General features: G+C 50.8%; 12 protein-coding genes across 12 annotated transcripts; 6 read left to right on the top strand and 6 right to left on the bottom strand.

Annotated features, from left to right (window-relative positions):
* Positions 1 to 207: 207 nt before the first annotated feature.
* Positions 208 to 1,834, bottom strand: BO86DRAFT_71734 (glycerol-3-phosphate dehydrogenase family protein). Its single transcript, XM_025677590.1, has 2 exons — positions 457 to 1,834; positions 208 to 397 (listed from the first exon to the last, which is right to left on the bottom strand). The coding sequence occupies exons 1-2, from the start codon at positions 1,514 to 1,516 to the stop codon at positions 342 to 344; spliced, it is 1,116 nt and encodes a 371-aa protein (XP_025528473.1). The 5' UTR covers positions 1,517 to 1,834; the 3' UTR covers positions 208 to 341.
* Positions 1,835 to 2,537: 703 nt separating this feature from the next.
* On the top strand, positions 2,538 to 3,177 carry BO86DRAFT_360949 (FAM207/SLX9 family protein; the record flags this gene model as incomplete). The annotated part of the gene is made up of 2 exons (XM_025669835.1): positions 2,538 to 2,586; positions 2,653 to 3,177. The coding sequence occupies exons 1-2, from the start codon at positions 2,584 to 2,586 to the stop codon at positions 3,175 to 3,177; spliced, it is 528 nt and encodes a 175-aa protein (XP_025528472.1). The 5' UTR covers positions 2,538 to 2,583.
* A 906-nt stretch (positions 3,178 to 4,083) lies between these two features.
* BO86DRAFT_311419 (putative ATP-dependent Clp protease) lies at positions 4,084 to 6,015 on the top strand (the record flags this gene model as incomplete). Its single annotated transcript, XM_025667907.1, has 2 exons — positions 4,084 to 4,528; positions 4,598 to 6,015. 2 exons carry the CDS (start codon positions 4,084 to 4,086, stop codon positions 6,013 to 6,015), a joined length of 1,863 nt encoding a protein of 620 aa, XP_025528471.1.
* Positions 6,016 to 6,443: 428 nt separating this feature from the next.
* Positions 6,444 to 10,128, bottom strand: BO86DRAFT_388742 (putative Chromo domain protein Chp1p). Its single transcript, XM_025671937.1, has 4 exons — positions 8,654 to 10,128; positions 7,649 to 8,533; positions 7,255 to 7,589; positions 6,444 to 7,161 (listed from the first exon to the last, which is right to left on the bottom strand). The coding sequence occupies exons 1-4, from the start codon at positions 9,794 to 9,796 to the stop codon at positions 6,594 to 6,596; spliced, it is 2,931 nt and encodes a 976-aa protein (XP_025528470.1). The 5' UTR covers positions 9,797 to 10,128; the 3' UTR covers positions 6,444 to 6,593.
* A 170-nt stretch (positions 10,129 to 10,298) lies between these two features.
* BO86DRAFT_388741 (Rab family GTPase) lies at positions 10,299 to 11,921 on the top strand. Its single transcript, XM_025671936.1, has 6 exons — positions 10,299 to 10,369; positions 10,511 to 10,679; positions 10,748 to 10,760; positions 10,860 to 11,249; positions 11,329 to 11,409; positions 11,471 to 11,921. Exons 2-6 carry the CDS (start codon positions 10,659 to 10,661, stop codon positions 11,599 to 11,601), a joined length of 636 nt encoding a protein of 211 aa, XP_025528469.1. The 5' UTR covers positions 10,299 to 10,369; positions 10,511 to 10,658; the 3' UTR covers positions 11,602 to 11,921.
* A 1,163-nt stretch (positions 11,922 to 13,084) lies between these two features.
* BO86DRAFT_360937 (F-box domain protein) lies at positions 13,085 to 14,683 on the bottom strand. The gene is made up of 2 exons (XM_025669834.1): positions 14,417 to 14,683; positions 13,085 to 14,357 (listed from the first exon to the last, which is right to left on the bottom strand). Exon 2 carries the CDS (start codon positions 14,336 to 14,338, stop codon positions 13,226 to 13,228), a length of 1,113 nt encoding a protein of 370 aa, XP_025528468.1. The 5' UTR covers positions 14,339 to 14,357; positions 14,417 to 14,683; the 3' UTR covers positions 13,085 to 13,225.
* Positions 14,684 to 15,035: 352 nt separating this feature from the next.
* Positions 15,036 to 16,421, bottom strand: BO86DRAFT_337516 (ribosome biogenesis protein BRX1). The gene is made up of 2 exons (XM_025668956.1): positions 16,146 to 16,421; positions 15,036 to 16,063 (listed from the first exon to the last, which is right to left on the bottom strand). The coding sequence occupies exons 1-2, from the start codon at positions 16,376 to 16,378 to the stop codon at positions 15,220 to 15,222; spliced, it is 1,077 nt and encodes a 358-aa protein (XP_025528467.1). The 5' UTR covers positions 16,379 to 16,421; the 3' UTR covers positions 15,036 to 15,219.
* A 189-nt stretch (positions 16,422 to 16,610) lies between these two features.
* On the bottom strand, positions 16,611 to 18,267 carry BO86DRAFT_360933 (ketohexokinase). Its single transcript, XM_025669833.1, has 6 exons — positions 18,175 to 18,267; positions 17,715 to 18,111; positions 17,503 to 17,661; positions 17,392 to 17,453; positions 17,225 to 17,335; positions 16,611 to 17,147 (listed from the first exon to the last, which is right to left on the bottom strand). The coding sequence occupies exons 1-6, from the start codon at positions 18,219 to 18,221 to the stop codon at positions 16,976 to 16,978; spliced, it is 948 nt and encodes a 315-aa protein (XP_025528466.1). The 5' UTR covers positions 18,222 to 18,267; the 3' UTR covers positions 16,611 to 16,975.
* Positions 18,268 to 18,720: 453 nt separating this feature from the next.
* BO86DRAFT_409324 (uncharacterized protein) lies at positions 18,721 to 19,407 on the bottom strand (the record flags this gene model as incomplete). The annotated part of the gene is made up of 3 exons (XM_025674403.1): positions 18,721 to 18,786; positions 18,840 to 19,114; positions 19,187 to 19,407. 2 exons carry the CDS (start codon positions 19,405 to 19,407, stop codon positions 18,859 to 18,861), a joined length of 477 nt encoding a protein of 158 aa, XP_025528465.1. The 3' UTR covers positions 18,721 to 18,786; positions 18,840 to 18,858.
* A 1,629-nt stretch (positions 19,408 to 21,036) lies between these two features.
* On the top strand, positions 21,037 to 22,211 carry BO86DRAFT_428338 (uncharacterized protein). The gene is made up of 2 exons (XM_025675579.1): positions 21,037 to 21,303; positions 21,356 to 22,211. The coding sequence occupies exons 1-2, from the start codon at positions 21,211 to 21,213 to the stop codon at positions 22,118 to 22,120; spliced, it is 858 nt and encodes a 285-aa protein (XP_025528464.1). The 5' UTR covers positions 21,037 to 21,210; the 3' UTR covers positions 22,121 to 22,211.
* A 514-nt stretch (positions 22,212 to 22,725) lies between these two features.
* On the top strand, positions 22,726 to 23,704 carry BO86DRAFT_388737 (uncharacterized protein). The gene is made up of 3 exons (XM_025671935.1): positions 22,726 to 22,913; positions 22,970 to 23,446; positions 23,506 to 23,704. Exons 1-2 carry the CDS (start codon positions 22,815 to 22,817, stop codon positions 23,417 to 23,419), a joined length of 549 nt encoding a protein of 182 aa, XP_025528463.1. The 5' UTR covers positions 22,726 to 22,814; the 3' UTR covers positions 23,420 to 23,446; positions 23,506 to 23,704.
* A 471-nt stretch (positions 23,705 to 24,175) lies between these two features.
* Positions 24,176 to 25,276, top strand: BO86DRAFT_409322 (uncharacterized protein). Its single transcript, XM_025674402.1, has 3 exons — positions 24,176 to 24,318; positions 24,488 to 24,540; positions 24,689 to 25,276. The coding sequence occupies exons 1-3, from the start codon at positions 24,214 to 24,216 to the stop codon at positions 25,179 to 25,181; spliced, it is 651 nt and encodes a 216-aa protein (XP_025528462.1). The 5' UTR covers positions 24,176 to 24,213; the 3' UTR covers positions 25,182 to 25,276.
* The last annotated feature ends 8 nt before the right edge of the window (positions 25,277 to 25,284 follow it).

Below are 25,284 nucleotides of genomic sequence, written 5' to 3'. Positions count from 1 at the left end.
TAGAACAAGCCAGTGTCATAAAAGGTCTATGGTCATCTATCTATGTGCATGGAAAAATAACGGTGAAAACTTAACCACAGGCCAGAAAAAGGAATTAAATCCATTTTAGAACGCAGTGACTGGGAAGAGAAGAGAGCAAGAAGGGGTATGTCGTATGTGCGTGTGTCCTTCCGTCTTTACAACCGCGCGCTGAAGATAGCCTGGTTTGCGCCAACGCTCGTCGCTTCGCTCGTATCCGTGTATGTTGGAGTAATCGGCTTTCTGTTATATAATTGAAAGAAACAAGTCCCAGTGAATTAACAACAAAATCATAGCCAAAGGGAAATGTCATCAGGTCTCATTTACCGCTCGATGAATGATGGAATGTCTTCCACCGACATAGCTCCCGTGAGAACACCTACCAAAGGTTAGTCGTCTAGAAGTTTAAAGTGTCAGAACCTGAGAGAGGTGACTCACGGTAAACAGCAGTCAAAAGGGGGAATTCATCCTCCATGCCCTGCTTCTTCAGGAAGTTGTTGACTTCAATTGCAGTCAAGGTGCCCTGGAGCTTCTGGCCGTTCAGCTCAGTCTCTTCGACTTCTTCAATTGATTGCTTCCTTTCCACACTGAGCTTTGCGCAACGGAAGTTACGGCCACCACTGCAGCTGGTAATCAGATCGGCGACGCCTGCACTCTCCTCAGTGAAAGTTCGGGTCTCGATGGTCGCGCCAAAGAACTTCTCTCCGAATTTGACCATCTCAAGAAGTCCAACCCGCATGATAGCAGCCTTGGCGTTGTCGCCCCATCCCATGCCGACTACCCAGCCGGCAGCAACCGCGACGACGTTCTTCAAAGCACCACCAAGGGAGACTCCAGCAACGTCATTCACCACACGAATATGGAAATAAGGACGATGGAACAGGGATTTGAGAACAGCATGATCAACTGGGGGGAACTCGGACGGCAGGGCCTGCAGCTTCACCTGAGAGAGCTGGCCTGATACATCCTTGTGTTCGAAGTGAACAAGGTTCTCAGAAGATGCGGAGGGAGAGCGGTTGGGCGAAGGAGCCTTAGAATCCAGGTGTGGGGGGTCGTAGGCAATACTCGACTCGGACCATTTCTCTTGCGCGACTTCACTGGCGATGTTGGCACCCGAAAGCGCACCGCAATAGATCCCCAGAATTTTGCCAATTGTTTCTGAGAAAAGACTGATGCCTTCTTCGTTCACATCCACGCCCTTGATGCAGGAAATACCCCGTGCGTACGGCACGATCTTCCCCTTAATTTGTTCGCAAGTCTTGATGATAAATTGATGAGGGAGGTTGAAGACAAGGATCGTGCTGTCCTTGACAGCATCCACCACAGATGGGTTAGCGTGCAGGTTCTCCGGAAGAGTGATTCCAGGAAGGTATTTCACGTTCTCGTGAACGGTGTTGATGATATCCGTCAGGTTCTGTGGCCCTTGGCACAATGGAGAGGAGGCGTTGTAGTGGCGTGAGTCCTTGGCGATTTCGACCTTCTCCTCAAAGACCCACATCTGAACATCTTTCTCAAAGATGGCAGGGTTGCTGGCAGCGTTTTCGGCAACGATTTTGGCGATAGCGGTACCCCTTTTGCCTTGTTAGCACCCATTCACACCTACCTACTCTTGTCAAAAGGAGAACACATGTAGGTGTACATACCAGTTTCCTGAGCCGATCACAGCAACCCTGTGCTTGCGCTGGTAAGGTCCAAGAGAGCCCATTGTCGTGTGATTGCTTAGGGATTCACTAGAGAGTCGAGAACGTGTGTAGGAGAAGTGCCGAACGGGATGGGAAAATGAGGGATTAAAGTTTCTTGAAGGGGCAGAAAGCGGCGAGGCTCTCGGAGGCAATAAAGTAGGAAGGAGGCGCTGAGGTGTTTGGGACCGAGGTAGATTCACAAATGTCTTCCAGCAAGGTGGAGGAGACCAGCGTGATATAAGGCGGACTGGAGACTGCATCCACATGCAAAGGTCACAAATGAGATCAGTGAAGTTGGCCTGCCGACGTGTGGTGGGTGGCAGTGTGGCTCCCTGATGTAAGAGCAAGATAAAGAGACGGGTTCGATAGCCGTAATTGTGGATCTCCTCCCTTCCAATTGAAGATACGAAGGACCTCGGAGACTTGAGAAAAGTACTGAGTACTGATGGGAAGATGACGATCAAAAGCTTCCCTGGGAACTTTTGTACAACATCAACCCAGTTTTGGTATAGCAGTGGTGTAAGAACTTCCCCACCGGCGAGAGATCTGTATCAGGTGTTTGGCCAACGAGAAACGGGCTTGTTGGACAGAATCTGACCGAGGATTTGCCTCCGACCAGCCTAGAGGGAACCACGCTAATCATGTGCCAATGAAGTCCGAGGCCTTTACGGCTCTTCCGATTCGGGGGGGGAAGTCGGGGACTGACAACAACCCGGGCGGTGAGCGCAGGGGCTGGAACAATTTGGTGCACTATTCCACAAGAGGCTTAATCTCAAAAAATAGTCGGTAGTTTCAAAAAGTTATTATCATTATAGTCACGAGCACATGCGACTGAAGTCTTCCCTCTCTTTTCTAGTTCAGTAAAAGAATAAATTGCACAGCCATGGTCAGTCGTACCACTCTAGTATGCGCTATAGAATCGCCCCCCTGACGTGTCGAATTATCATTATAGGCCCCCATCAGACCGGCAAAGAAACAGGATGCTGTTAAGAAGCCTACCAGCGGGAGTGGCACCTTTCCTACACACTCGAGCCTCTTTGATGAGTTCCGCACGACAAAGAAAGACAAACGCTTGATCAAGCATGCCAGCTTCGTTTCAAAGATCGAGAAGAGCTCGAACAAGAACCACAAACGGCGACGTGCCTCGAAAAAACTCGTTACAAATCTGGACTCCCTGGCGGATGCTCTACCCGAAGCCGCGGAAGACTCGAACAATTCGAGCAACCAAGTGAACATCATCAAGCAGAAGACTTTGAAACATAAGAAGGGCGCCCAGAAGCGCAAAGAGAAACTAGAGAAGGTCGAACGAGACAGATTTGCAATGAACATGGCACAGCTGTCAAGCATGGATACGGCTGCTTCGTCCAACGCCAATGCGACCCCCGACACCAATGCAGGAACCAGTAGATGGGCAGCATTGCGAAACTTTATATCCCAGACAATGGAACAACAGCCTGCCTTCAAGACGAACCAATGAGAGCAATGGAGGGAGATATTGGAGGCACAGGCGTCTCGACAGCAGCTGGCTCGGAGAATCTGCTTCGCTTGGAATAAAGCGAACATGCAGTGGAGAGCTACTTGATGGAGGAAGCTAAAAATGCAGCTTTCTCCCTAAATCGTGATGATGATTCTTGGTTCATCTTCCTCAAAGCCATCCATAGGGTCTGCATCGAAACAGTGCAGACGTTCAAGTGGCCATGGCCATATATATTACTTCGGAGATCGTGCACTGTGATCTAACAAGGCTGGGATAAACTTATTCTCAGGCATTGAACGTTGTGTTTACATATCAGCTCGGCGCATCTCCGTCGTTCACCGAGCATGAAGATACTGGCGAAGGACAATCTATGCCGCAACTGTTTGTGTGCTTGAAATCCTTTTTCAATTGACTCAAACTTCCTACATGACTTCGATTTGGCCAAATCACGGATTAAAGAATCAGAGGTTCTCTATGTATCTCCAAAATACTTCTTTTTTGTCGATCCACTCGTTCAGTTCGTTGTCTGGAATGTGAAGGGAGAATATTATTGTCACTCGGTTTGGCGTATCCGTAGCCCGAGCCAGCATCTAAGGCAATCACACCAAAAGTCTTATATTGGCAGATATCACTTGATATCAACAAAATCCAGACACTATTCAGAAGATTGCTACTGTACTATCCAGACCACGTCATCAGCGGATAGCATCGGTTGATAAGCATCACGTGCTGCGGGGAAAGCTATCGGTCGGGTTGATTGTATCTTATCTGCCACCATCGGAAGCGACGTCTCCGAAAGCTCCTGTCCTACCTCTCCCTCTCCCATCTCCTCTATTCAAGCTTATCATGTTCATCTGGAGAGGATCATATAAGAATATCATCTATACTTGTCCCATTCTCACGGTCATGCTGCGGTCGCCTCTTCGGGCATGTGGTTCCCCTAGGGTGCACCGCTACTCTGTCCTCCGCTATCGGCATGCGCCGAACTCACCATACCAAGGCAATTGTCGCGGGTTCACAAATTCTTCAGCAACATATCCCACACTTTCTCAATTTGACCGATCGGATTTTACCAGTCAGCCATGGACTGGAAGTTATGAGGCAGGACTGCCAACAGCTGGGCCTCTCGGGTCTACTCCGGCCTTCGGTGCACCGCGGGTCACGCCGCGATCGTTGAAACAGTATCTAGATCAGTTCGTAGTGGGACAAGACCGTGCCAAGAGGATATTGAGCGTTGCTGTATTCAATCATTATCAGCGAGTGCAGGAGCTGCAAAGGCGAGAAGAGGAGAACGCAGAGTCACTGGCCAAGCGCGCACGCAGGGAGGCCCTTGAGCGCCACCCGGTCGAGGGTAAGACATCCGCAGTCACTTTACTAGCTAGGAATATTGGTCTTTCGATGGACTCTAACTTGCATACAGATGAATTTCCAGGTCAACAACGAACCGTGCCTCTCCCTCCGAACGCGGATCTGCTTGCGCCCACGACGGCCCCGGTTGAACTCGAAGACTCACCAGACTCGTCGCCACTGCAGCTAGAGAAGTCAAATATTCTACTATTGGGACCATCGGGTGTTGGCAAAACGTTGATGGCAAAGACATTAGCAAGGATCTTGTCGGTTCCATTCAGCATCTCCGATTGCACTCCGTTCACCCAGGCCGGTTACATTGGAGAAGATGCGGATGTATGCGTTCACCGGCTCTTAGCCGCGGCGAATTACGATGTGGAGCAGGCAGAACGAGGCATAATTGTCCTGGACGAGGTGGACAAGCTTGCAGCCACGAAGATCAGCCACGGCAAAGATGTCAGTGGCGAAGGAGTACAGCAAGCTCTTCTGAAGCTTATTGAGGGTACGACCGTCCAGGTCCAAGCGAAGCAGGAGAGGAGCGCGCCTCGCGTCAACAACACCCCGAACACATATCCATCGAACAGTCCTCTAGGCAACTCCCCGTTCACCCCATCTGGAGGCGGGCATAGTCCGCAGAAAGGAGAGGTCTACAATGTTCGTACCGATAACATCCTCTTCATCTTCTCAGGTGCCTTTGTCGGCTTGCACAAAGTCGTCATGGATAGGATAGCTCGTGGCTCAATCGGCTTCGGTCAGCCGGTTCGGGCGCAGTCAGGCTCATCCGAGCGTGCAAGGGATACAGGCTCGGCGAATAACCAGCCGGTTCCAATTCTCCCGGGCTCCGAAGAGGAAGCACTCTACCAAAAACACCTCCCCTTTTTCAATTCCGCCTCATCCGCATCACCCAACGGCGAGCCGGCCTATTTCAACGCCCTAGATCTTTTGAACCCAACAGACCTGCAGAATTACGGGTTCATCCCGGAGTTAGTGGGTCGGGTTCCGGTCACAGCGGCACTATCAGCGTTGACGGTGCCGCTACTCGTCCGCATTCTCACCGAACCTCGCAACTCCCTACTAGCCCAGTACACGACCCTCTTCTCTCTTTCCGGCATCGAGCTCCGCTTCACCACGCCCGCATTGCACAAGGTTGCCGCCAACGCGTTTAACATGGGGACGGGCGCCCGCGCGCTACGGACCGAGCTCGAGACGATCCTCAGCGACGCGATGTTCGAGACCCCGGGCTCCAGCGTCAAATTCGTTCTGGTCACCGAGTCGGTCGCGGAACGCAAGGAGAAGCCGATCTATCTGTCCCGCGGGCAAGGCGGACGGTTCCATTCCCTCATCGCAGCCGAGGAAAGCAAATGGGAGGAGAGGCTGCGGCGCGAGAAGAAAGCCAAGACCAAAGACAAACAGCCCAAGCCGCAGACTTCGCCGGAGATGCATGCAATCTCGAACTTCAAGGAATATCGTAACCGAGCAGCTGGCTTCTGAGGCGAGGTTGATGATCCCCGGTCTACAACTTTCTGCGTTATTTCTCATCTTCTATCCCCTATCTCCCTCTCCCGTGTAGGTTTTCCACATGCAGCGATTGGCCTTTGCTTTTTTGCTTTTTTGTTTGGTTCGTTTGGCGCTGGGGCAGCAGGGCTTGCACAGTTTTTATCCATAGTAGTCCTTTTTTTGGTATCTCTCATACGCGAACATGCATCCTCTTGTGAATATCATGATGACATTTGTACTGTTTTCCATCCCCTGGTGGGGAGGGGATCTTAAAACGAGAAACCCAACCGATGCTTAAACATATTTCAACAGTGTAAATAAAACAGACTTGTAAAGTTCATAGGGTATTCTAGCTTCCTCAGATATATTTGTATTTGTAACAAACTCCACGCTGTCATGTGTAACATGGGCCTTTTTGGGGTATTGGCATGAAATGGGGCTTTTTTTTTTTTTTTTTTTAAAGTTATTTCTGTTCAGATTAATGGAGCTTCCCGGAAAGTTGTGACCACAAATAAGGTTCACAATCACGATCGGCTTCAGCATCAACGCAGCCCACGCGCATCGTGGATGCTTCATTGGTAAGGCTCGGGGTAGTTATACGGAACCGCAGCCGCATTCTGGATTTGAGTGAGCCTCGACCCTTTGTCCGAACGGAGGCCGCCCGGAGTACGCGGCGTGTAAGGCGTTGCGGCCTGGTAGCTGTGGAGGTCCCTGCCTCCGGCCTGCGGAACGGACTTCTCGGTCAGTTTGTTCCAGTAGTATTTGTAGTCGATCTTGAAGGTTTCGATGAATTCCCTTGCGCTGTATTTCAGCTCAAGGTGGTGCCAGTCAGCCCACCGCGCGAGCTTCAGATTGGGGCTGGTGACGATCACGAATCGGCGGTAGAGGTGGCTATTGACCAGGCCCCACCCGGCGAAGAATTCGATGAGGTGGTCGGCGTCGAGGTGCGCGCGCGACAAACCCGCGGGGAGATCGGGGTTGTCTTTCTCGGTGCGGGACCCGTAGCCCTGGAGTTCGGGCGGGGAGATGGCGTAGCTTTCGAAGTATTCGTCGGTGGAGCCGGATAGGATTTGGCCGGAGGAGGTGTCGTAGGCGGAGGGGACGCAGAGTTGCGAGATCAGACGGTACATGGTCAACCAACTGGGTTTTGGAAATGATGGACAGTTAGCTCTTGCATGAAGCTGCTGCTGTTGGACGGAGGGGGGTAGGCCAGACTGGTTCTCAGAAACTCACTTTTCTTGATCCGCCTGTGGGCTGACTTCGCATTGCTGGAGAACCCAGTTCAGGACATTAGGGCGGAACATCAACTTCCAATACCCCGGGATCTTCTTCCTCATCCAATCGTTCATCCAGGCCAGTAAGACGATTGTCCCATGCTGCTCACGCTCCATGAAATCTTCGGTCATCAAGATGACGCAGCCGTGGGGAAATATGCGTTGAAAGTGAGTAGGATGGTCGACGGATTGCAGCTGCTTGGCCAACGAAACGCTCCAAAAACCAACGGAGGATTTGACGAGGAGCTGCTTGAGGAATGGAAGTGTGTGGAAGGCCGCAAAGCTCTGGTGGAACTATTGAACAGTCAGCTCAGAAGTGAAGTTGAAGTAAAACAGGTCTAGAGGACACATACGAAGACGACTCCGATAGTGACGGTCCGCGCAAACTTCTCCCAGTCCCCCTCATACTTGCTCGAAAATATGACTGGATTGTACTGGTTGAGGAACTCAGCCAACAGCTGGAATTCCTTACTATATTGGGGATCTTCCGGGTACATAAGGTATAGTGTCTTCGCCATTTGGGTTTTGGACCCTGCATTCACCTTGAGTAAAGTCTCAATATTCGTCCTGAATTGTGTCTTGAAGACAGTCTTCAAATCAAACCCATCATCAGCGGGACCTGTCTTCTGTTTAAGAGCGGGTGGTGAACCTTCATGATCGATATCCATTGCTTCATAAGCGGCTGGTTCTGATAGAGGTGGTCTGGTGGTGATGTCTTTGAGTATATTCGGTAGGCTGAGCGCGTTCACAGTAGCCTTTGCTGCGTGTTGGTCAGGGTGTTTTTCAGGGGATATGTGACTTTTTGGAGTGTGATTTGTCACGGTTTGATCTGCCACTTTAATGGACCTTGGAAACTCCTTTCTGGTCTCTTCATGCCCCTCTGTGGTTGACAAATGGTCGGATCTATTCACAATCTCGGTCGATTCGACGATCTCGGTTTCAGGATGTCGTGGGTTTGACTTTTGAGCGTGTGTGTTATGGTGAAGTTGGTCAATGGATTCCAGGGATTCTCTAACATGAACATGAAGATACACATCGGGGATGTCCCTGTGTGCATTGCTCAGACATTGAAAATCGAGTGAACCAGGAGGGTAAGCGAGAAACGCCAGCCCCGCTCTTTCAAGGTTGTATATGGCCACAGTATTTTCTTGCTTGAGATCTTGTGACATTGAGCGGATACCGGGTGAAGTATCATCATATCCTTCGATCCAACCAATATCATAGGCTCCGCCCATCGCCTGGAAGTTGATCAAAATCAGCTATCAAGCCATGCCATTCGACACAATAGATTTTAAAAAGGACAGGTGGGCACGAGATGAGGTCTTTTGAGACCAATGAACACGTAACACGACACTCACATTCGGAGCTATTGCTTGATATTGATCCAACGTACAGACATGTTGAAACCAGATGTCAAGGTTGTGGCCTTTCTTGAGCTTGATAAGCTGAGCTCTTACCCTATGCCCGAGGCCACAAAGCCTAGCAGTGCCTATTATCCTCCTATCCGGACCGTATAAAATCCGAACTAATAGCTCGTCCAGGCCTACCAGCCGGGGGCCTGACAGGGTCATGATTGTTTTTCTTCGAAGTGGTCTGCTCATAGATGGTTCATGGTTCCGTTTTCTGCGCAAGTCCGCTGGCTCAATAACTCGAGTAGTGTTTTCCTCCGGCTTTTCAGGAGACCTATTTCGAGCTGATTCAGAGGCTTCTGGTTCAGACACAGGTGCGGGCTGTATGTCTGAGATGCGCTCGGTGGTTCTAGTAGGGGCGACGGGAGGGTTTTCAGGCCACTCTGATGGTCGTCTCAGGTCCAAGCCGTCAAGGACCGGATCTAACTCTCTGGCCCTGGCCTTCTGGTGCCACCACTTCGATGATAGATTTGGAAACCATTTGCATGAGTTCATACTCGTGCTCGAGTTGAGAGAGCTCCGACGCTGTGGATGAGCTTGAGGTGGCCTGCCACTGCCGAACAAGACCGGAGGTACTTCCTGGGGAACGGGCCTCTGTGCCTGTACTCCTGGGCCGCTGGAATGGCGTCGAGACAAAGGTTTCTGTAGAGGTTGCTGCGAAGCAGTTTTCTGCGCATCCTTGCTTGTCCCAAATACTTCTCGGCGGTGATCATGAGCAGCTGATGCTCCTAGCCTTCGTCTCTTAGCTTCGCGTCTGCGCTTGCGGTCCTCTCTCTTTGTTTCAAAGTCTTCCATATATTGCATCCAGGCATCTACATCATAACCTTGGCACTTTCCAGCTGCAATATCTCTCTTTTTCCGATGCCAGTCGATCATCGTTTGCCTATCAGTGAAGGCATCGGAGGGTTCCCAGCTGTTCCTCTCAGGAGGGTAGCCTGCCCATTGCACCAGATACCTGATACCGTCGTCGAAGCACTGCTCAGCTAGGACTTCCTCGACATCGTACTCCGATTTCGGCTCACTCTCAACCGTGGAAGTGAGTGAGATGTCATCTTCATCGTCTTCATCGTCTTCATCTTGGCGGGGAACCATTTTACTTTTTGCGAAGCGAGGCCAGAATGAATACAGCGCTGGAACGTTTCAAGTGCATCTAGAGATGGTAGTTGTCAGTCCAACAAGCGAGGTGAGTTCCTAACATGGATCTAGCCGCATTGAGCAACCCTTGGAGTTGCTCGGTGGTGAAGAACCAGTCTCTTGTGGGGAATATAGATCCGTTCCCAATATGGCAGGCCAATGAGTAGTCGGAGAAAACCGTAGCTTATAGTTGTGGAGAGGTTGAGATCGCACTCTGTGAGTTGACGCGATCCCATTTATTGGGTGAGTAAGTGAATACTTCCGAGACCCCCCTGCGGCGTGCAGCACACTGCATCAATTTGATATTCTGGTATCAACAACCGGCGACGAGTCGCGAGTTTGTTGCTGGGGACGATGGAGATAAAGTGTCACGTGATCGAAACACTAATCCCGAAGAGGCGACAGTCCAGTCGGGAATCGGTAGGGGAGGAAGAGACGGACGGAGAGAGTGCGAGAGAGAGTCCAGTCCGTCTGCCGTCTGGATAACCTCCTAATCTCCCTTCCCCGGTGTCCACCCCTTAGACTTTCCCGGTAAGTTACTCTTCTTGCTCTCTGGATTTAAGACTCTTATCTGCGCATTCTGTTGTGTTTCTCTCTCTCTCTCTCTCCCTCTATCACTGCAGAATCTAGGTATTGAAGTACTAATCAGAGCATTGCTGCCCCTCGTTTCCAGAAAGTGAGATTCAACTGCTGTCGGTTTTCCCGTGAATCGCCTGCCACACACCCAACCCCCCCCCTTTGACTCGGCCACATCGAAAACCCTCTCCGTCCTATAAATCTTACCTGTAACAGAGCTTAGCGAGCTCACAAAATACCCATTATGGCTAACGACGAGTATGATGTGAGTGACCCCTTTCATCTATTCCTCAACTCGTTTGCAGACTTGTAACTGACGGATACCGCTGGCAGTTCCTCTTCAAAGGTAAAGTTGCCACTTTTATCCCCCCCGCAGTCGCCTCTCGTCACCGTTCACTATAAATCTCGGCTAACGTGCGACGACTTCCTTCGTTTCTCTGAACAGTTGTCCTCATTGGAGACTCCGGTGTTGGAAAGTCCAACCTCTTGAGTCGATTTACCCGCAACGAGTTCAACCTGGACTCCAAGTCCACCATCGGTGTTGAATTCGCGACCCGCTCCATCCAGGTCGATTCGAAGACGATCAAGGCGCAGATTTGGGATACTGCTGGTCAGGAACGTTACCGTGCCATTACGTCCGCTTACTACCGTGGTGCCGTTGGTGCCTTGCTCGTCTACGATATCAGCAAGCACCAAACCTACGACAATGTCAACCGGTGGCTGAAGGAACTTCGCGACCATGCCGACTCTAACATCGTGATCATGCTGGTCGGTAACAAGAGCGATTTGAGACACCTGCGCGCCGTGCCCACGGAAGAGGCCAAGCAATTTGCCAGTACGTGGATGTCCTTTGTCCATCTGGCTGGACGTGCTCCTTTGTCCAGCGGGTTAGTATGCTGATGATATCCTGGTAGGCGAGAACAACCTATCTTTCATTGAGACGTCCGCTCTCGACGCAAGCAACGTCGAGCTTGCTTTCCAGAATATCCTGACAGGTATGCTTTCGCCACCCAACCATGCGCCTGCATCTTCACGCTGACCTGACCCTCTTTGCAGAAATCTACCGCATTGTCTCCAGCAAGGCTCTGGAGGGCGGTGACGCGGGCCAGACCGTCCTGGGCGACCGTCGCGACATGGTGAGGATTGAGCAGTCGGATACCTCCGAGACCAAGCAGGGATGCTGTTAAAGAAACCATGATATCGGGGAATGTGTGACATGCCAACCGAAACGATTTTATTTTGTGATGTGATAATTGAACGGTCTTGAGCTCTCTTTCTGTCTGTTACTTAGCCTCCTGGAGATGATACACAAGAGGAACGTCGTTAGGAATGGCATTTGGGGTTATGGACATGGTATGGCGGTGTTTGCTGGACATCACAATACTCCCGACACCTTGTTTCTGGCACCTTTTTACGTCTTCGACTTATTTTTTTATTTGTTTCTGGTTCGAACCTCATGCTTTTCTTTCTATACTCTAAAGATGACGAAATTGAATATTCTTGTGAATCTTCCTTGCGTTCTGCCCCTTGCATGTTATCTGTCCCACCATGTTTGGGAGCCTAGATATGGCGTACCCCCTCAATGACGTGTAGATTTCCCAGAGCATGTGATGTTAGTCAAGGGAGGAGGAGAGGAAACAATTTTGGATGCAGAAAGCCATTGTCCGCCCTAGCTACCTACTTTTTCTTCTTTTTTTCCAAGAATTGTCACCCCAAGGACCGAAACCCTGGTCGAGAATTTCGCAGCATCGCGTTCCACCCGCCTATATTACGTCTTCTTATTCCCGGCCTCGCCAGTTGCCATTCCAAGTCGGTCGAACGAAGCGGCCCACATCTTCACCGCGGGAGCCCCACGAGGCATTTCCGTTCCTGCTCCATTTTCTCTAGCCGTATGCATTTATGCCTTCGGGTTATACTCAAATCCCAGCCTGCCTTCAATCCACTCCTACTAGGTACACACATTTCCCTACTCAAACTGAGCATCCCCTCGTAGAGTCATTCCTCTCAGAAACCTCTCACCATCTTTTACCTAAGGGTAGGCACAATAATCTCCCCCCCCCCCTCCCCGGGCCCAAAAACCAAACCGCCCCGTTTTTAACCACCCGCTATTCCCACACCCACACCCTCCCAAAAAAGAACACAGTACACAAAAAGCCTCCACTCCACTTGGGGGAATTTTAGCCCCCGGTTCCAGGCGGCTCAGCCTCTGCCCTTTTCTGCTCAATTTCATTTCCCCGTACGGTTTAGGGTGGGCTGATCAGGGGAAGGACGGGTTGGCCGTTGAACCGGTTACACATTCATATGGAGGTGTTCGAGTCGAGTCGCACGCGCGGGCTCTCCCCCGGGTTGTTAAGATATGTAGGTAGTGGATGTGATTCGTAGTGAGCTTAATTCTTGTTTTTATTGAAGTCGTTGTGTCGTGTGGGAAGTGGAAGGATCTATGGTTTAGAGTTTGGGATTTGGGATCGATGGATATAGTCTAGCAGATGGGTTGTCGAGGTTGAATGGGTTTGGGAGGTTGGTTGGATATCTTTGCCTTTTTTTACTTCTGGCTGATTCGCCCCCCCTTTGATTATGGGTTGGATGGGAAAAGGCCCGCCAGGTCTTATGGTGTCATGTATGGTCTAGATTCGTGCTGGAAGTTCTAGGGTTGCGTAGATGCTACATGGTCTTTGCTTGGCTCGGATGGAAGGGTGCTGTCTCAGGAGGCCATCTAGGGGGGAAGGGCCATATATGATAGAAAGTAAGTAGACCGTAGATGACAAGACACATACAGTAGTCTCTGTATTCGACAGCCAGACAGCACAGTCGCTAATCCCAGACGACCCCAATCCCACGATCGGCGATGGCGGCGCGGAACTCCCCGATATCCTCGCCTCGCTCCTTCATCACCCACTCCAGGGTGTCCCCGAATGTCTCCCCATTGTCCCGGAACCAGTCTCCCATGTCCCGAACATAGGCCTCGACCTGTTCCTTGAGCAGGGCGTGATCCCGCAGCCACAGGACCTGACCCGGATCAAGCTTCATCATGTCCTGCACGACGTAGTAGTGCGGGATCTCATCTCCCCACCCTTCAAACCCGGGGTCATGGAATAGATCGTTCCGGAAGCGGGATCTGTACTTGGCCGAAGATTCAAAGTTGCTCGGATGAGTAGTGTGAAAGTACCGCTCGGCCACGGGATCTGCAGGCTTCGCGAACAACCTCTGGGAACCAGTGGGAGATTCAGATGTTGTTGTTGTCGTCGTCGTCGTCGTCGTCGTCGTCGGATAATTGAGATGGATGTTGAACATCAACTGGTGAGTGCTCTCCGGGTATCGTTTCTTGAACTTACGCTGGATTGTCCCGTTGCTGGGGCAGATATGGTTCTGCACGACATCCCCGATGATCGCGCGCACATCCTCGATCTCAGCCAAGTCGGCGGTGGACCAGTTATGCAGCAGCTGGGCGCGTTCGCTGACGATATGGGGCAGGGTGCGAGTGAACCGGCTATGGTCGTGCGTGTGGAAGGCGCGATGATACAGCCACAGCCGGTAGATCGCGCGCCGGAGCCGGAATCGCTCCTCGTCGGAGAGCGTCCGGCGATTCTCGAAATCCAACTTCCATTTCTTGAGCGGGTATATGGCTTCCCATTTCTTGGCCACGCACCCGATATCGATGATCTGTCGGAGAAGGGGGTCGGTCAGAGGTGCGGTGCGCGACACGTGCGCTGCCTGGCTGGTGTTCTGAGTCACAATTTGGATGATATCATCCAGCGGGCCAAACTCGAGCTCCGCGACATTGTAGAGGATCTGTAGTTTATTGGATCGGTGGAAAACAGTGTGCAATCGACGGCACGTGGAGGCAAGGTTTATAACATCGCTGACACTTTCGCAGGAGCGGATTATATGGAGCAGAAGCTCCGCGGCTAGTATATTGAAGGACATGGTTCTGAACTATGGCTATCTTCATCCGATGTTAGCTGGATGTCATTAGAGCCGGTCTCTGCATTAGAAGATTCATACCTATTGTAATATTCTAAGAAAGTCTCAAGAGCGGATTGTAGAAGATTGCGTTGACAACTGTCGATGTCACGTACGGGGCTGTCGTCGCTGCAGGCTCAATACCCCTGCGGCCGCTGTCGCAATAGGAATTCGGACCTAGATCGCGACCCCACCCCTGGGGATTACCAAAACGGATGAACAACGGGTAGGGACTGTTGCCATAGAGTCAGAGACAGGACAAGCTCCAAGCAGCCACAAGGGGCTGGGGAGTGAAGCAGATGCCATGATGTCTGTCAAGGAATTGCAGTCGCGGCGATGGCGAAGCCGGCGAGGCGATAAGGAGAGCGGACGTCAGGTCACTTGACACAATCGCCTTCCTTCCCCTTCACCCTTTAGCTAAAACCCAACGCACTTCTACATATGAAGGTCAAAAGGAGACAGAGAATGAGTTAGGTACTCTACATTCTCAATTTATAAGCCACACATGATGTATATGCTCCCTTACTCCCTATCCTGAAGCAATTTGGCAATTATCGAAAAATCCAATATGATAGCTCTCTACACAATGACTGCTGGAACATGTATAGAAGGGTTACTAATGGCAACAGCCCGATAGAGCATGCCATGACATGCATTGGGGGTTCATTGAAATGAGCGCAAATTGAACGATAACGTCAAGTACTTTTATTATTGTCACACCAGACGCCTTGAAAGAGAACCATGAATGTACCCCCCCACATCAATACATATACATCCCTTCAGGATATCAGAGTCTACTAGGGCGTAGAAATAACAGAAGAAAGCGATGCAAAACAGAAAACCAACTATGCGAACAGGTGCCGTGTGTCCAGAGCACCGGGCTTCTTCTCGCCGTCACCCAATCCCAAGTTCGACCGCTTCGCGAACCGGTCCGTCTCCGCATCCCTGCGGTTGGCGTGGCGAGCGGCCTTGCCAATGCGGATGTCACGGCGGACCTGGTTGGGGCTCACGTATTCCTTGTTCTCGTAGATGACGGGACCGCCAAAGCTGCCCTCCAGGATCACAATCGGCGTCAAGACAAAGCGGGGTCCAATCTCAACGAGAGAGATCTCCGGCTGTCCATCCTTCTTCTTGGGAGCGGGCTTCGCGTCCTTGCCCTCCTCCTTCTTGCTTTCGCCCTCAGACTCCCGAATCTCATAGACGCGGATCCAGATCTTGCCATCCACACCAAAGACACCGATGATGCGGTCAACGAACGGCTTCATACCCTTCACACCACGCTTGGGAACGCAGAAGACACCGCGGATCATCTCCCTGATCAAACCCCGGTATTCGCTGCCGGGGGAGCTCATGAGCGGACCCTGCTCGTCGAACGAGCGGTCGAAGACCACGAGACCCCGACCGCCCTTCAAGCAGTTTCCGCTGAACCCGGCATTCAGCTCGGCCATGGTGTGCAGGTTGTTGACGTGGAATTTGATGGTAGGTCCATTGGGAGGGCGCGCAAGCCAGAGGTACAAATCTTGACCCTGCTTACGAGCCTCGAGGAAGAAGATAACGTTGCAAGAGTGAAGATCGGCGAGAGAGTTCAGGAGGAGGTTGTAGCCAGCGGTCTTCTTTTTCGTGTCGAGTTTGCTTTCCTTGTGAGTGTGGGGAAGAAGAGAGGCAAGGTCTGCGAGCAAGTGTCGGTGGCTAGAGAGGAAGTAAGAAAATCCACGGTCAGCAAACGGAATCTCGTCTCTCAACTCCCAGTTTCAGATGTAGGAGAACATACCGGTAGGTTACACCTCTGGAGGTCAGCATCAGGACGCGAGTCTTGGGCATGAATCCAGAAGCAAGCTGCTTCTTCGCCGCTTCGGTAGTGATTTCCTCGTCGTCTTCGCTGTCGCTCGAATCGTCGGCGTCAGCAAGGAGTTCCTCCATTTCGATATCCTCCTCGTCGAGCTCCTGCTCCCGAGCGATGCGCTGGGCGGCTTTCTTTGAAACGGTTTTGTAGACGGACGCCATGGTGAATGTGATATGCTGTGATTTGTGAAAGTCCGAATCTGTTGATCGCCCGCAAAATTCAGAAGATGCGGGCAGAATATTTTTTGGTCCACACCGCCTTTGATGATCCGCATCACGTGACTATGCTCACTTTCTCACCACTTTGTGGACCCCTGAAGCCTTATCTGGTTAGTCTACCTTGCGAAGCTATTCACGTTTCTATGCAGTGCTCTAAATTCTTTAATTGTATCATGTGGCTCTATACTCAATAGGTCATATCTCAAGTTTGATGATTCTCTTGTCACCATCTACTCCTTGAATTCATGATTGCTATCACTGCTCCCAATCCATTTAAGAAATGGCTGGCATCTTCTCCTCAGTACAATCGAGGTCAATTCCAGGCCCATCCTCTTGAACCCGACGGCACAATACCCAAGCTTCAATGCCATCCATCGCCCTGTGTATCGGCAACTTCTGCCTCTCTCTGTAGTGTCTCAAGTCCTCGCTCCATGTAATTCCTGTTCATACGGCCGGTTCAAGGCTGCCTTGAATGATTCCCTGTCGCTTTGCCGAACCATTGCGCCATGATGCAGATACCGCGCTAGTCAGAGACTCATCTCAATGTATGGACTCCAGTGCACGTTGAAGCCCTGAAAAGCCCTCTTGGGATACTTTCATTCCGGCCACGCGGTTTGCAAAGCTTAGCTTCTGCGACAGACTCCATTCATCACGCTGACACAGAAGCGCGTACAGCATGCCGGCATTGAAACTATCGCCAGCACCAATTGTACTAACCAGAGTCAGTGACCGACGCGATAAGTCTCATGCAGTAGTCGTGGCGCATTCAGCCACTTGATTTTCACTTACTCCATGATATGAAGGTCTGGCGCGGTGTATGCGGGCTGATAGATCACATCTTTGGTAGCAGTACTCAGGGCTACTGTTCCATGTTCACCCCATGTGCAGCACAAAAGGGAGCTGGTGTCAAAGATCAGTAATTGGGGCTCGAAAACGCTGATGGATCTTGGACCTACGCCTTCTTTGTTAGAGACGATTGTTCTTGAACACATTGCTCGGCCGATTTATATCCATTTCCCTACGGCGGTCAGCCTCAAATCGCGGCAGAAGGGTGGAAAAGTATGTACCTGAGCCCAGCTCTTCGAATAGAAAACAACATCGGCTTCCTCCGCGAGTTCCTGCAGCCCTGGCCGTCCTGGCTTCTCTACTTCGACGCTGATCGTGACCGAGGGGAAGTGTCTCCGCAGGTAGCGGATGCAAGATAGGGTGACTTCAGGAATCCGGCCCTATAGATAATGTCATTAGTCTCAAGCAGGAGGCCTCTAGATAATCTGCGAACCTCGTAATGGAACCACGAAACTGTTGGACCTAGAGTGTCAGCAATCGTGACAAATTCATCAACGGTCATCTCCGGAAGCTCATTGTAGTTCACGATGGTCCGGCTGCCCGTCGCCTGGCTTTTGAAGATGTAACTCGATGCAGGCTCTGTCAGCTCTTCCCGGTAGATGCAGTGATCCATGTTCACGTGCGGTTCGAATGCCGCCCGGATCTGCTGCGAAGCAGCTGATGACCGGGCTGGCAGGATTGCAACCAGGTTCAATGATAGTTGCGCGGTCGACGAGCCGTGAGCTACCAACTGCTGCAGAACCTCAAGTGTGTTGGGGCAGTTGCCCCCTCGCCGGCAAGAGATCTTGGAAGCACGAAGCTTTTCATCCTCGCCAGGGTAATGGGGAGTCCTGATACATTGACGTCAGAGTTGATTGGGCCTTTACAACGGAAGAGAATATCAATCCACCCACGTTAGAATCGTGTCTAGATAGCATGCGCCGACCGCAACGAGCGACATCCTGTTACTTGATTGTTTACTGTCGGGTATACAGAAGTGAGATTACACCGATAACTCGAGCCCAACAAGTACTGCACGAGCCTCGCCAGCGATGAGAGGAGCTTGACCTTGATTTGCTGTGGGATTAGTCATGACCCACTGTCGACATCATCGCAACTTCACCTAATGTGAGCCCGATCTTCCAGTCTCAAGGCACAAAAGCCGAGTGCGAGTCGCTTTTAAAAACAATGTCCAAGTGTTTCTCCCATAGCAACATGATTCCAGTTTGTCACAATAGTCTGATCGTGAGAAAGCGATTTCGAATTCCCTCAAAGCGACTCGAATCGAATTCAACGACAGAAAGGAAGTAACTGAGATACATGCGGAGTATGGAGAAGCAGAAGTACCAAGCTTTGAAAAAGAGGTTGTGATTGCAACAGAGACTGTTCGGAAATAGAGAGTTTGATCTGCATCAAGCCATAGTTGGTGGGTATATTCGTGCTGCTTGCAAGAGCCAGATAGAAAGTAGTTCCAATAAGACTAGAGAATGGCAGCAATCGACTGAGTAACATGCATGCTACGAAACCTATATCATATCGTCAGAAGCAATGGCTTGATATGCTTAGAGTAAGGACTTACCCCAACCAACGCGACCGACTTAAGTGTCGGCAGATTTTCCGGGCTCGAGATCGTCGTCTGCAGGCGGGCAATCCTCCCACTCATCATCGTCATCGTCATCAAGCATAGGTGTCTCGACGTCGGCAGATACAGCTGCAGAGCCGCCGGCTGAGGCGACTTCTCCGGCCTGAACGCCAACGTCCACAGACCCATCAGTCCTGGTCGAGTTGGTCGATAGCTTGGAACCACGTTTCCAACATGGAAAGCGCTTTCCCATCAGCGCACCGTACTGCAGCCTACATGTACTGTTAGACGCATGAGGAGCGATACAGAGCAGACATCTTCTGAGCACGGAAGGCGAGACTTACCGAGCGGCATTCCAAGTTGTACCGAGTTTGTTCGCGATGACGTGCCATTTTGCTTCTGAGAGGTGGATATCCTCTAGAAAGGCCATCTCCAGGAGCAGGGCCAGTCGCTTTTCGTCGTCCCAAGAGACTCGCGCGGGCGTAGCGGCTTTGGGGCGCCCGGAAGTGCGTTTCTTCTTCGAGGCATTAGCACTCTGGGGAGGGACAGATTTGCGCTTAACCATAGTGTACCAAGTCGGAACGGTGTCTTAAATAGAGTAGGTAGTTACTAATGTCAAGAATTATGGATTCTTTTGAATAAGTGAGGGGTGGTTTGCAGGTAGAGGTGGAAGCGCAAGAAGACTAGGACTAGTGCAGTTGCGCATAGAGTGACTAGGGTCTGCTGACTCTTGCGCATCGACAAGTGAATAACTCAGAATGTTATTCTCAGCGCAACCCAGCCTGTCTCACCCCCTTTTCATGTCGGCCTGCACGATGTCATCGACGTTTGCCGCTCCTTTTTCACAGTGGAGTAAAGTTGTGCAAATCGTGGTCGATGCCACTCACTGGAAATCTACCCGAGCTTCCTATGTAGGTTGTACAGAATAGCTTTCACGATTGAACTGGCTCGCTGGATGACGATGTTCTGTTTTTGACCTTCTTCTAGCCGGATAAGAACTGATCTACTCATATGGGGAATATTGGGCGTTACCGTGTGGGAGATAATGAGATGAAGACTATTTTGTTTTAATTAGGAGGACAATAACAAGAAGCATGCTGAAAGCGATTGCATTCTAGGAACCTGTTAAGCAGGGCGCCATACCCGAGAGTAGCTGCAGTAAAGATTTGGGCGTTGCTGTGCTTGACTAGGGAACCTTTGGGGATCAGCACCCAGGTAGTGTTTGATTGATGTTTAGCATGGAAAATTGGAGTGTAGTTGTGTACTTCTGGAGGGGTCTGTGTCGAAATTTTCTCCAAGGTTAGACTTCTGGACGAAATCTTATAAGGGAGAACATAGGTCTTTCTCCAGCTGATCCAGAAAGGCGACCTAATCCATGATTCTAAGAAAGCATGTGTCGGGCATACTGAACAACGCGCAGCCTTGCAGCCATCAACATACCCGCTATCTCTCAAAGTAAAAGCAATATATGGAAATTGACAACTAACGACTAGCTCAATTCAACGCAGCGTGGCTGAAGTTCCAAAGCTAAACAACTACATAGCAAGGAGAATCATGTTATCTGCGTAATCCCTTCAAATAGGATTCAGAAAATCTACTTTTGACCATATTAAGTCTGTTGAGTAAGATCATCCATCGGTTGACCCACTGGTAGGTTTGATAGATGGACAGATGAAAGGTGGCATTGATAGCTCGCTTGTCCATCACTCTGGTCAAGCCCTGGGTAGGACAAGAACCTTTGAACAAGACCCCCTAGTATCTATTTTAGCTCTTACAAACCATGCTGGTTGATCTGAAATGTTGAACCATCGGTTGTAGTCTTTATCCTCCGTCCATCGGCCAAAGGTGTGTTCAATCAGGGTATAACGAACCACGTGATCATCAGCTACCATTAGTGCAACCCTACTCGCATGCTGTAAGAAGGATGTGTGTAAAAATAAGGTCCTTGTCCAAGCTTTATTTGCGATTTCTCTACTCGAACGTGGGTTGTTATGCTCCATGCACGTTTAAACAATCTAGCGAATGAGGCTGCTGTCACCTGCAGCATGCCACTAGCCGGGATGCAAAAGCTCTACTGAACTTGCATCATCATTGGGCGAACTGTAGAGGCTCCACAAACTTCCAAATCCTTTCAGAGTGACCGGAATCTTTGTCGGTGATGCAGTATGATGGTGGCTGTGAGCCTAAATTATCTTGATGATGAAATCTACCCCAGGATCATGAATTATAAATTCCAGCCTTCTACGTGCATCAAGGTGCAAACTTCCCAGTCTGTTCTCCAGATTTCTAAGCATCATCTACATACTTCGTGTCCAGACTACCCTCCTACCACAGAAAGTCCCATCTCTTCTCTACTTCAAGCTCCACCATGCAGAACACAAAACGTGGCAAGGCCGTGCCGACTGACACCCCGGCGTCCAAATTCTTGTACGCCATCCTCAAACAGTTGGATCTTAGATCGGTTTGTACTTCAGCCTAGAAGGAAATATCCCATCTTAATGACAGTTTGCTAGGTTGATTGGAACCTAGTGGCCACTGATCTCGAAATCTCCAATGGCCACGCTGCACGGATGCGATACTCCCGCTTCAGACAGCAGATGGAGGGCAATGTTCCATCCACCCGAGCTCCTCGTGCTAAGAAAGACAACCCAAAGTCGAACAAGGGTGGTTTACCCAGCGAAAACGGCCAGAAGAGTCTTCCATCCCCTTCTCCCGAGCCGGTGACGAACCAGGGATTCTCAGCTCCCTACGGCGAGCATATTTCCTCCTTGATGATGCCGTCTCCTGGTCCTTCGCTCTCTCCTATGATGCCGTCCACTCATCCAGCTGCACGACTACCGTACCATCCTCCTTCCCTTCCTACACCCGAGGTAAAGCACGAGCCTCTGGAGGCTGCTTTCGAGCCTTGCCTGGAGAATATGTTCAAGCCCGAGCCCTACGACGAGCACGTCTCATCGCTGGTGGATATACCTCTTACTACCTCTTTCCCGATGTCGACAATCCCACCAGCTGTTGCCCCGTACACTTCTATGTTTACCGACCTCGGCAACCCGGTCATGTACGCATCTGCAGCAGCATTTCAACCCGGACTTCAAGCTGAGTTTCGACCTGCGTTCCAACCCGAGCCATTCTACCACGAGCCCGTCGGGGCCCAGCACCCGAATAGTTTCTGGTGGCCTAGGATTCAGCCGGAGCAGGTGATAGTGGGAGAGGATATGGAGATCGAAGAAACAATCAAGGGAGAGCAGCTAGAGGATGGTGATGCTACAGATGATTAGGGTAGGTTTGGATCTGGGAATTTGGTCTCGCGCTATGGCTATGGTTTTGTATGGTATCATGTTTGACTGCAACTGATGGAGCTCGTGGCCCAATTCATACATCATGTTTGCTGCGCTTGTTTCAATCTTCTGGTCGAATTACAATATTAACACATCACTGACAATATGAATTTTGTTTACTTCCTGTAGCAACTGCATCCTCCTGGAATCACAGCACATAAGTGCGGTATTCTGTAGTAGGGGTGTTACAACAGTTGGTTTACTGGATGTGATCGGAACCTACCTTGACTGAGACCGACACTCTCTTTACATCTGACCTTGCTTTGGACTGTTTCCATATTTTGCAATCCTCCCTCAACAACCATCTTATCGGTTCTAGCATCTCCCATTATCCCCACAAGTCATTAGCATTCGACTCTGATTAGAGCCAGTTCACTTGAGTAAGCCTATATTCGATTTCGTGTCTTCTCATCCAGCTAGAAGAGCGAGGATCGGGACTCTTCCCGCACTATCCGTTTTGCATACCCCCCTTCCCCCAGCAACCGTCCTCGTTTCATTGCACACACTCTCTCCTCATAACAGTCCTTCTACTTGAGTTTCACCATCCATCATCTAAGCTATCGTGTCAAACCCGATACTTCAGTCCAAATTAAAACCTGACTTCTAAGATCCAGTCTCCTCCACCTCAACCATCATGCCTGGCCCCAAGCAGGCAAAGTCCGAGGATGAGATTCCTCAGAGTGATGCTCAATTCATCGTACGCTGTGTGATGAACATGACATCTGACAGACAGGCAAGCATTCTTCTTCATCACATTTCCTCACTACTATCGCTAAGCATTCCAAACAGGTTGACCTGAACCGAGTGGCCGCTGCGCTTGGCTACACCAACGTTGCGTCCACCGCGAACCGATTCCGCGCCCTGCGCAAGCGCTACGGTTTTGAGCTCGAAGCCACCCAGACAAGTGGAAGCCCCACCAAGATAGATGCCGCGTTGGCCGGAGGCAATGGCTCCCTGGATGCTCAGAACGGGCAGGCCGGCCCTGAAGTCACTACCCCGACCAAACGCAAGGCGCCTGCCAAGAGGAACCCCCGAAAGAAAGCCAAGGCCAATGCTGAGGAGGCCGCTGTGTCGAACAACTCCGACGAAGCTCAGGCTGGGTCTGATGCCGATACCAAACCGACCACAAAGGGTCGCAAGAAGGGCGCTGCTGCCCGTGCCAAGTCTGCTCCCAAGGTGGAAGTTGTGGTTGCGCCTGAGACCCCAGATGAGGCCGATCTTCCAAGCGATGTCGTTTAAGTGTTTCTTGAATGATCTACGATACTGGTACGTTGCCTTGGAAGAGGATTTGCTTGCTTTGTAGCTGACTGGGTTTTGATATACAGGCAGATGGGTATCTGATCATCGTTGCTAGGATCTTAAATCTTCCGTTCTTATTTTATTTGTTGACTCTTTCGAGGGATTAGGTCCAGCAGCTTAAGGAGAATTCATTTTATGCGCAGTCCATTGATTTTCATTCTTGTCAAATATCCACACTGATAGCCTTGGGGAAGGAGCACTGATGCTCTTGGTCTCTGCAAATCGGACTCTGGATAGCAGATTGGAGGATTGAAAATCTGGGAGATGCTATACAAAACATACTTGACTGCCATTGCGCCTTCCTTCTCCTGCTCAGTAGATTGCTCCTCTAATCGTCCAAAAGTGATTTCTCAAGCACCGACCTCATACTCTCATGTCCCTGTGTTAGAAATCAGAACCGTGTTCCACCAGTGAATAAACGTCAAGCTGATACTTCATTCCCAGCTCCCCTAATTTGTTTGGACTCGCTCTTTTCTCCCCAATCTTGCTGCAACCTCTCAATTAACTGGGCTAGGCCATAAGGGGTTTTTCTCTCACTCACTTCTCAGACATCTTACCTTCATCTCTCCTCCGCTTCGCCTCTCTCTCATCTTGCCAATTTACACTCCCCTTCCTTCAAATCATTCCTCATCTCCACTCCACTATCAAAACCTTCACGACTCAAGACATCATCCACCCCTTTCCACCACGACCATACACCTCGAGGATAAACACACCGGTCATCCCAGCAGAAGATGGCTCCCAACACCCCCTCGAAACCGAGAGCGCCTCGCCTCACCGCGGATGATCAAGTGCAGTTTCTCCTGAGCTGCATCCGCAACGCCACAGGCGGCGGTAAAGTAAGTCCTCTACCTCCCCCCGTCCATCCCTGGGCCCATCCATCTGGCACTCTCAATACGACCCCTACACCATCATCCCCCAATCCCTACATCCCATCCGAGCAACACAAACCCAAGCACCAAAACCGATCCCCACAAATCCCAACTAACAAACCACCAACAACGATAGATCGACTTCGCCAACGTCGCCAAAGAGTGTGACATCGTGAGCAAAGGAGCCGCGTAAGTGATGCCGAGTTCCTTTCCCCTCTATCCTTCGCTGTCATCCCTCCCCAGAACCATTCCATCCCATTCGCCACCAACCACACAACGCATCATCTTTCCTGCAGACAGGGGGAGAGCTGAACTAACAGACGAACGAATGGGCCAGCGCAAAACGCTACGAGCGTCTCCTGAAAGCAAACAACATCGCTCCAGCGGGGAGCAGCAGCAATCTTACCTCGAAACCTACCACCGATGAGAACATTGATGAGGATGAAGTCGATGGACTCGAGGCCGCTAGGGCTGGAGGAGGAGCAGGCAAGGGTCGCAAGCGGACTGCGGCTGCTGCCTCTGGTCGAAAGGGGAAGACGAGTGGCCTGCTGGCGCGGAAGAAGACAAAGGGTCAGCTCATGAAGCAGATGGCCGTGGCGAGAGCGCATAGGTTGGTTGGGATGAGTGATTCCGAGGATGACACTGTTAAGCAGGAGGATGGGGAGGAGGATAAGGAGGAGGATGGCATGGCCATCAAGAAGGAGGATGTGGATGAGGAGGCGATGCTGATGGAAGACGAGAATGGAGAAGGGGAGATTGGAGCTCGCAGAGAGATGCTGGGCTTGGGCGAGGCTGGCTTCGACGATCGTGACCAGGAGGGGACGGTTTAGGGAACATGATGTGGTGAAAGCGATCTGAAGAACTCGGTTGGAGGTTAAGTATTCGAGGGTTGCAGAGCGTTCGTTCTATGCCGTCTCCAGGTCTTTTGTGGTT

The sequence above is a fragment of the Aspergillus japonicus genome (genome assembly GCF_003184785.1).
Source record: "Aspergillus japonicus CBS 114.51 unplaced genomic scaffold BO86scaffold_19, whole genome shotgun sequence".
Taxonomy (NCBI): domain Eukaryota; kingdom Fungi; phylum Ascomycota; class Eurotiomycetes; order Eurotiales; family Aspergillaceae; genus Aspergillus; species Aspergillus japonicus.
This window is presented reverse-complemented; position numbering and strand designations above follow the sequence as displayed.

Bases quoted from the DNA above. Each gene is read 5' to 3' on its own strand.
- BO86DRAFT_71734 (XM_025677590.1), bottom strand. From the start codon at position 1,516: ATGTGGGTCTTTGAGGAGAAGGTCGAAATCGCCAAGGACTCACGCCAC. The intron at 398-456 runs GTGAGTCACCTC...AACCTTTGGTAG, and splicing joins CCTTTTGACTGCTGTTTACC to GTGTTCTCACGGGAGCTATG.
- BO86DRAFT_388742 (XM_025671937.1), bottom strand. From the start codon at position 9,796: ATGGTTCCCCGCCAAGATGAAGACGATGAAGACGATGAAGATGACATC. The intron at 8,534-8,653 runs GTGAGTGTCGTG...ATCAACTTCCAG, and splicing joins ATCAAGCAATAGCTCCGAAT to GCGATGGGCGGAGCCTATGA. The intron at 7,162-7,254 runs GTGAGTTTCTGA...TCCAAAACCCAG, and splicing joins CCACAGGCGGATCAAGAAAA to TTGGTTGACCATGTACCGTC.
- BO86DRAFT_388741 (XM_025671936.1), top strand. From the start codon at position 10,659: ATGGCTAACGACGAGTATGAT. The intron at 11,250-11,328 runs GTACGTGGATGT...ATATCCTGGTAG, and splicing joins AGAGGCCAAGCAATTTGCCA to GCGAGAACAACCTATCTTTC. The intron at 11,410-11,470 runs GTATGCTTTCGC...CCCTCTTTGCAG, and splicing joins TTTCCAGAATATCCTGACAG to AAATCTACCGCATTGTCTCC.
- BO86DRAFT_360937 (XM_025669834.1), bottom strand. From the start codon at position 14,338: ATGTCCTTCAATATACTAGCCGCGGAGCTTCTGCTCCATATAATCCGC.
- BO86DRAFT_337516 (XM_025668956.1), bottom strand. From the start codon at position 16,378: ATGGCGTCCGTCTACAAAACCGTTTCAAAGAAAGCCGCCCAGCGCATC. The intron at 16,064-16,145 runs GTATGTTCTCCT...CTTCCTCTCTAG, and splicing joins TCCAGAGGTGTAACCTACCG to CCACCGACACTTGCTCGCAG.
- BO86DRAFT_360933 (XM_025669833.1), bottom strand. From the start codon at position 18,221: ATGTCGCTCGTTGCGGTCGGCGCATGCTATCTAGACACGATTCTAAC. The intron at 17,662-17,714 runs GTTCGCAGATTA...CATTATCTATAG, and splicing joins TTTCGTGGTTCCATTACGAG to GGCCGGATTCCTGAAGTCAC. The intron at 17,336-17,391 runs GTAGGTCCAAGA...CTTTGACACCAG, and splicing joins TCGTCTCTAACAAAGAAGGC to CTCCCTTTTGTGCTGCACAT.
- BO86DRAFT_428338 (XM_025675579.1), top strand. From the start codon at position 21,211: ATGCAGAACACAAAACGTGGCAAGGCCGTGCCGACTGACACCCCGGCG. The intron at 21,304-21,355 runs GTTTGTACTTCA...ACAGTTTGCTAG, and splicing joins AACAGTTGGATCTTAGATCG to GTTGATTGGAACCTAGTGGC.
- BO86DRAFT_388737 (XM_025671935.1), top strand. From the start codon at position 22,815: ATGCCTGGCCCCAAGCAGGCAAAGTCCGAGGATGAGATTCCTCAGAGT. The intron at 22,914-22,969 runs GCAAGCATTCTT...CATTCCAAACAG, and splicing joins ACATGACATCTGACAGACAG to GTTGACCTGAACCGAGTGGC.
- BO86DRAFT_409322 (XM_025674402.1), top strand. From the start codon at position 24,214: ATGGCTCCCAACACCCCCTCGAAACCGAGAGCGCCTCGCCTCACCGCG. The intron at 24,319-24,487 runs GTAAGTCCTCTA...CAACAACGATAG, and splicing joins ACGCCACAGGCGGCGGTAAA to ATCGACTTCGCCAACGTCGC. The intron at 24,541-24,688 runs GTAAGTGATGCC...CGAATGGGCCAG, and splicing joins ATCGTGAGCAAAGGAGCCGC to CGCAAAACGCTACGAGCGTC.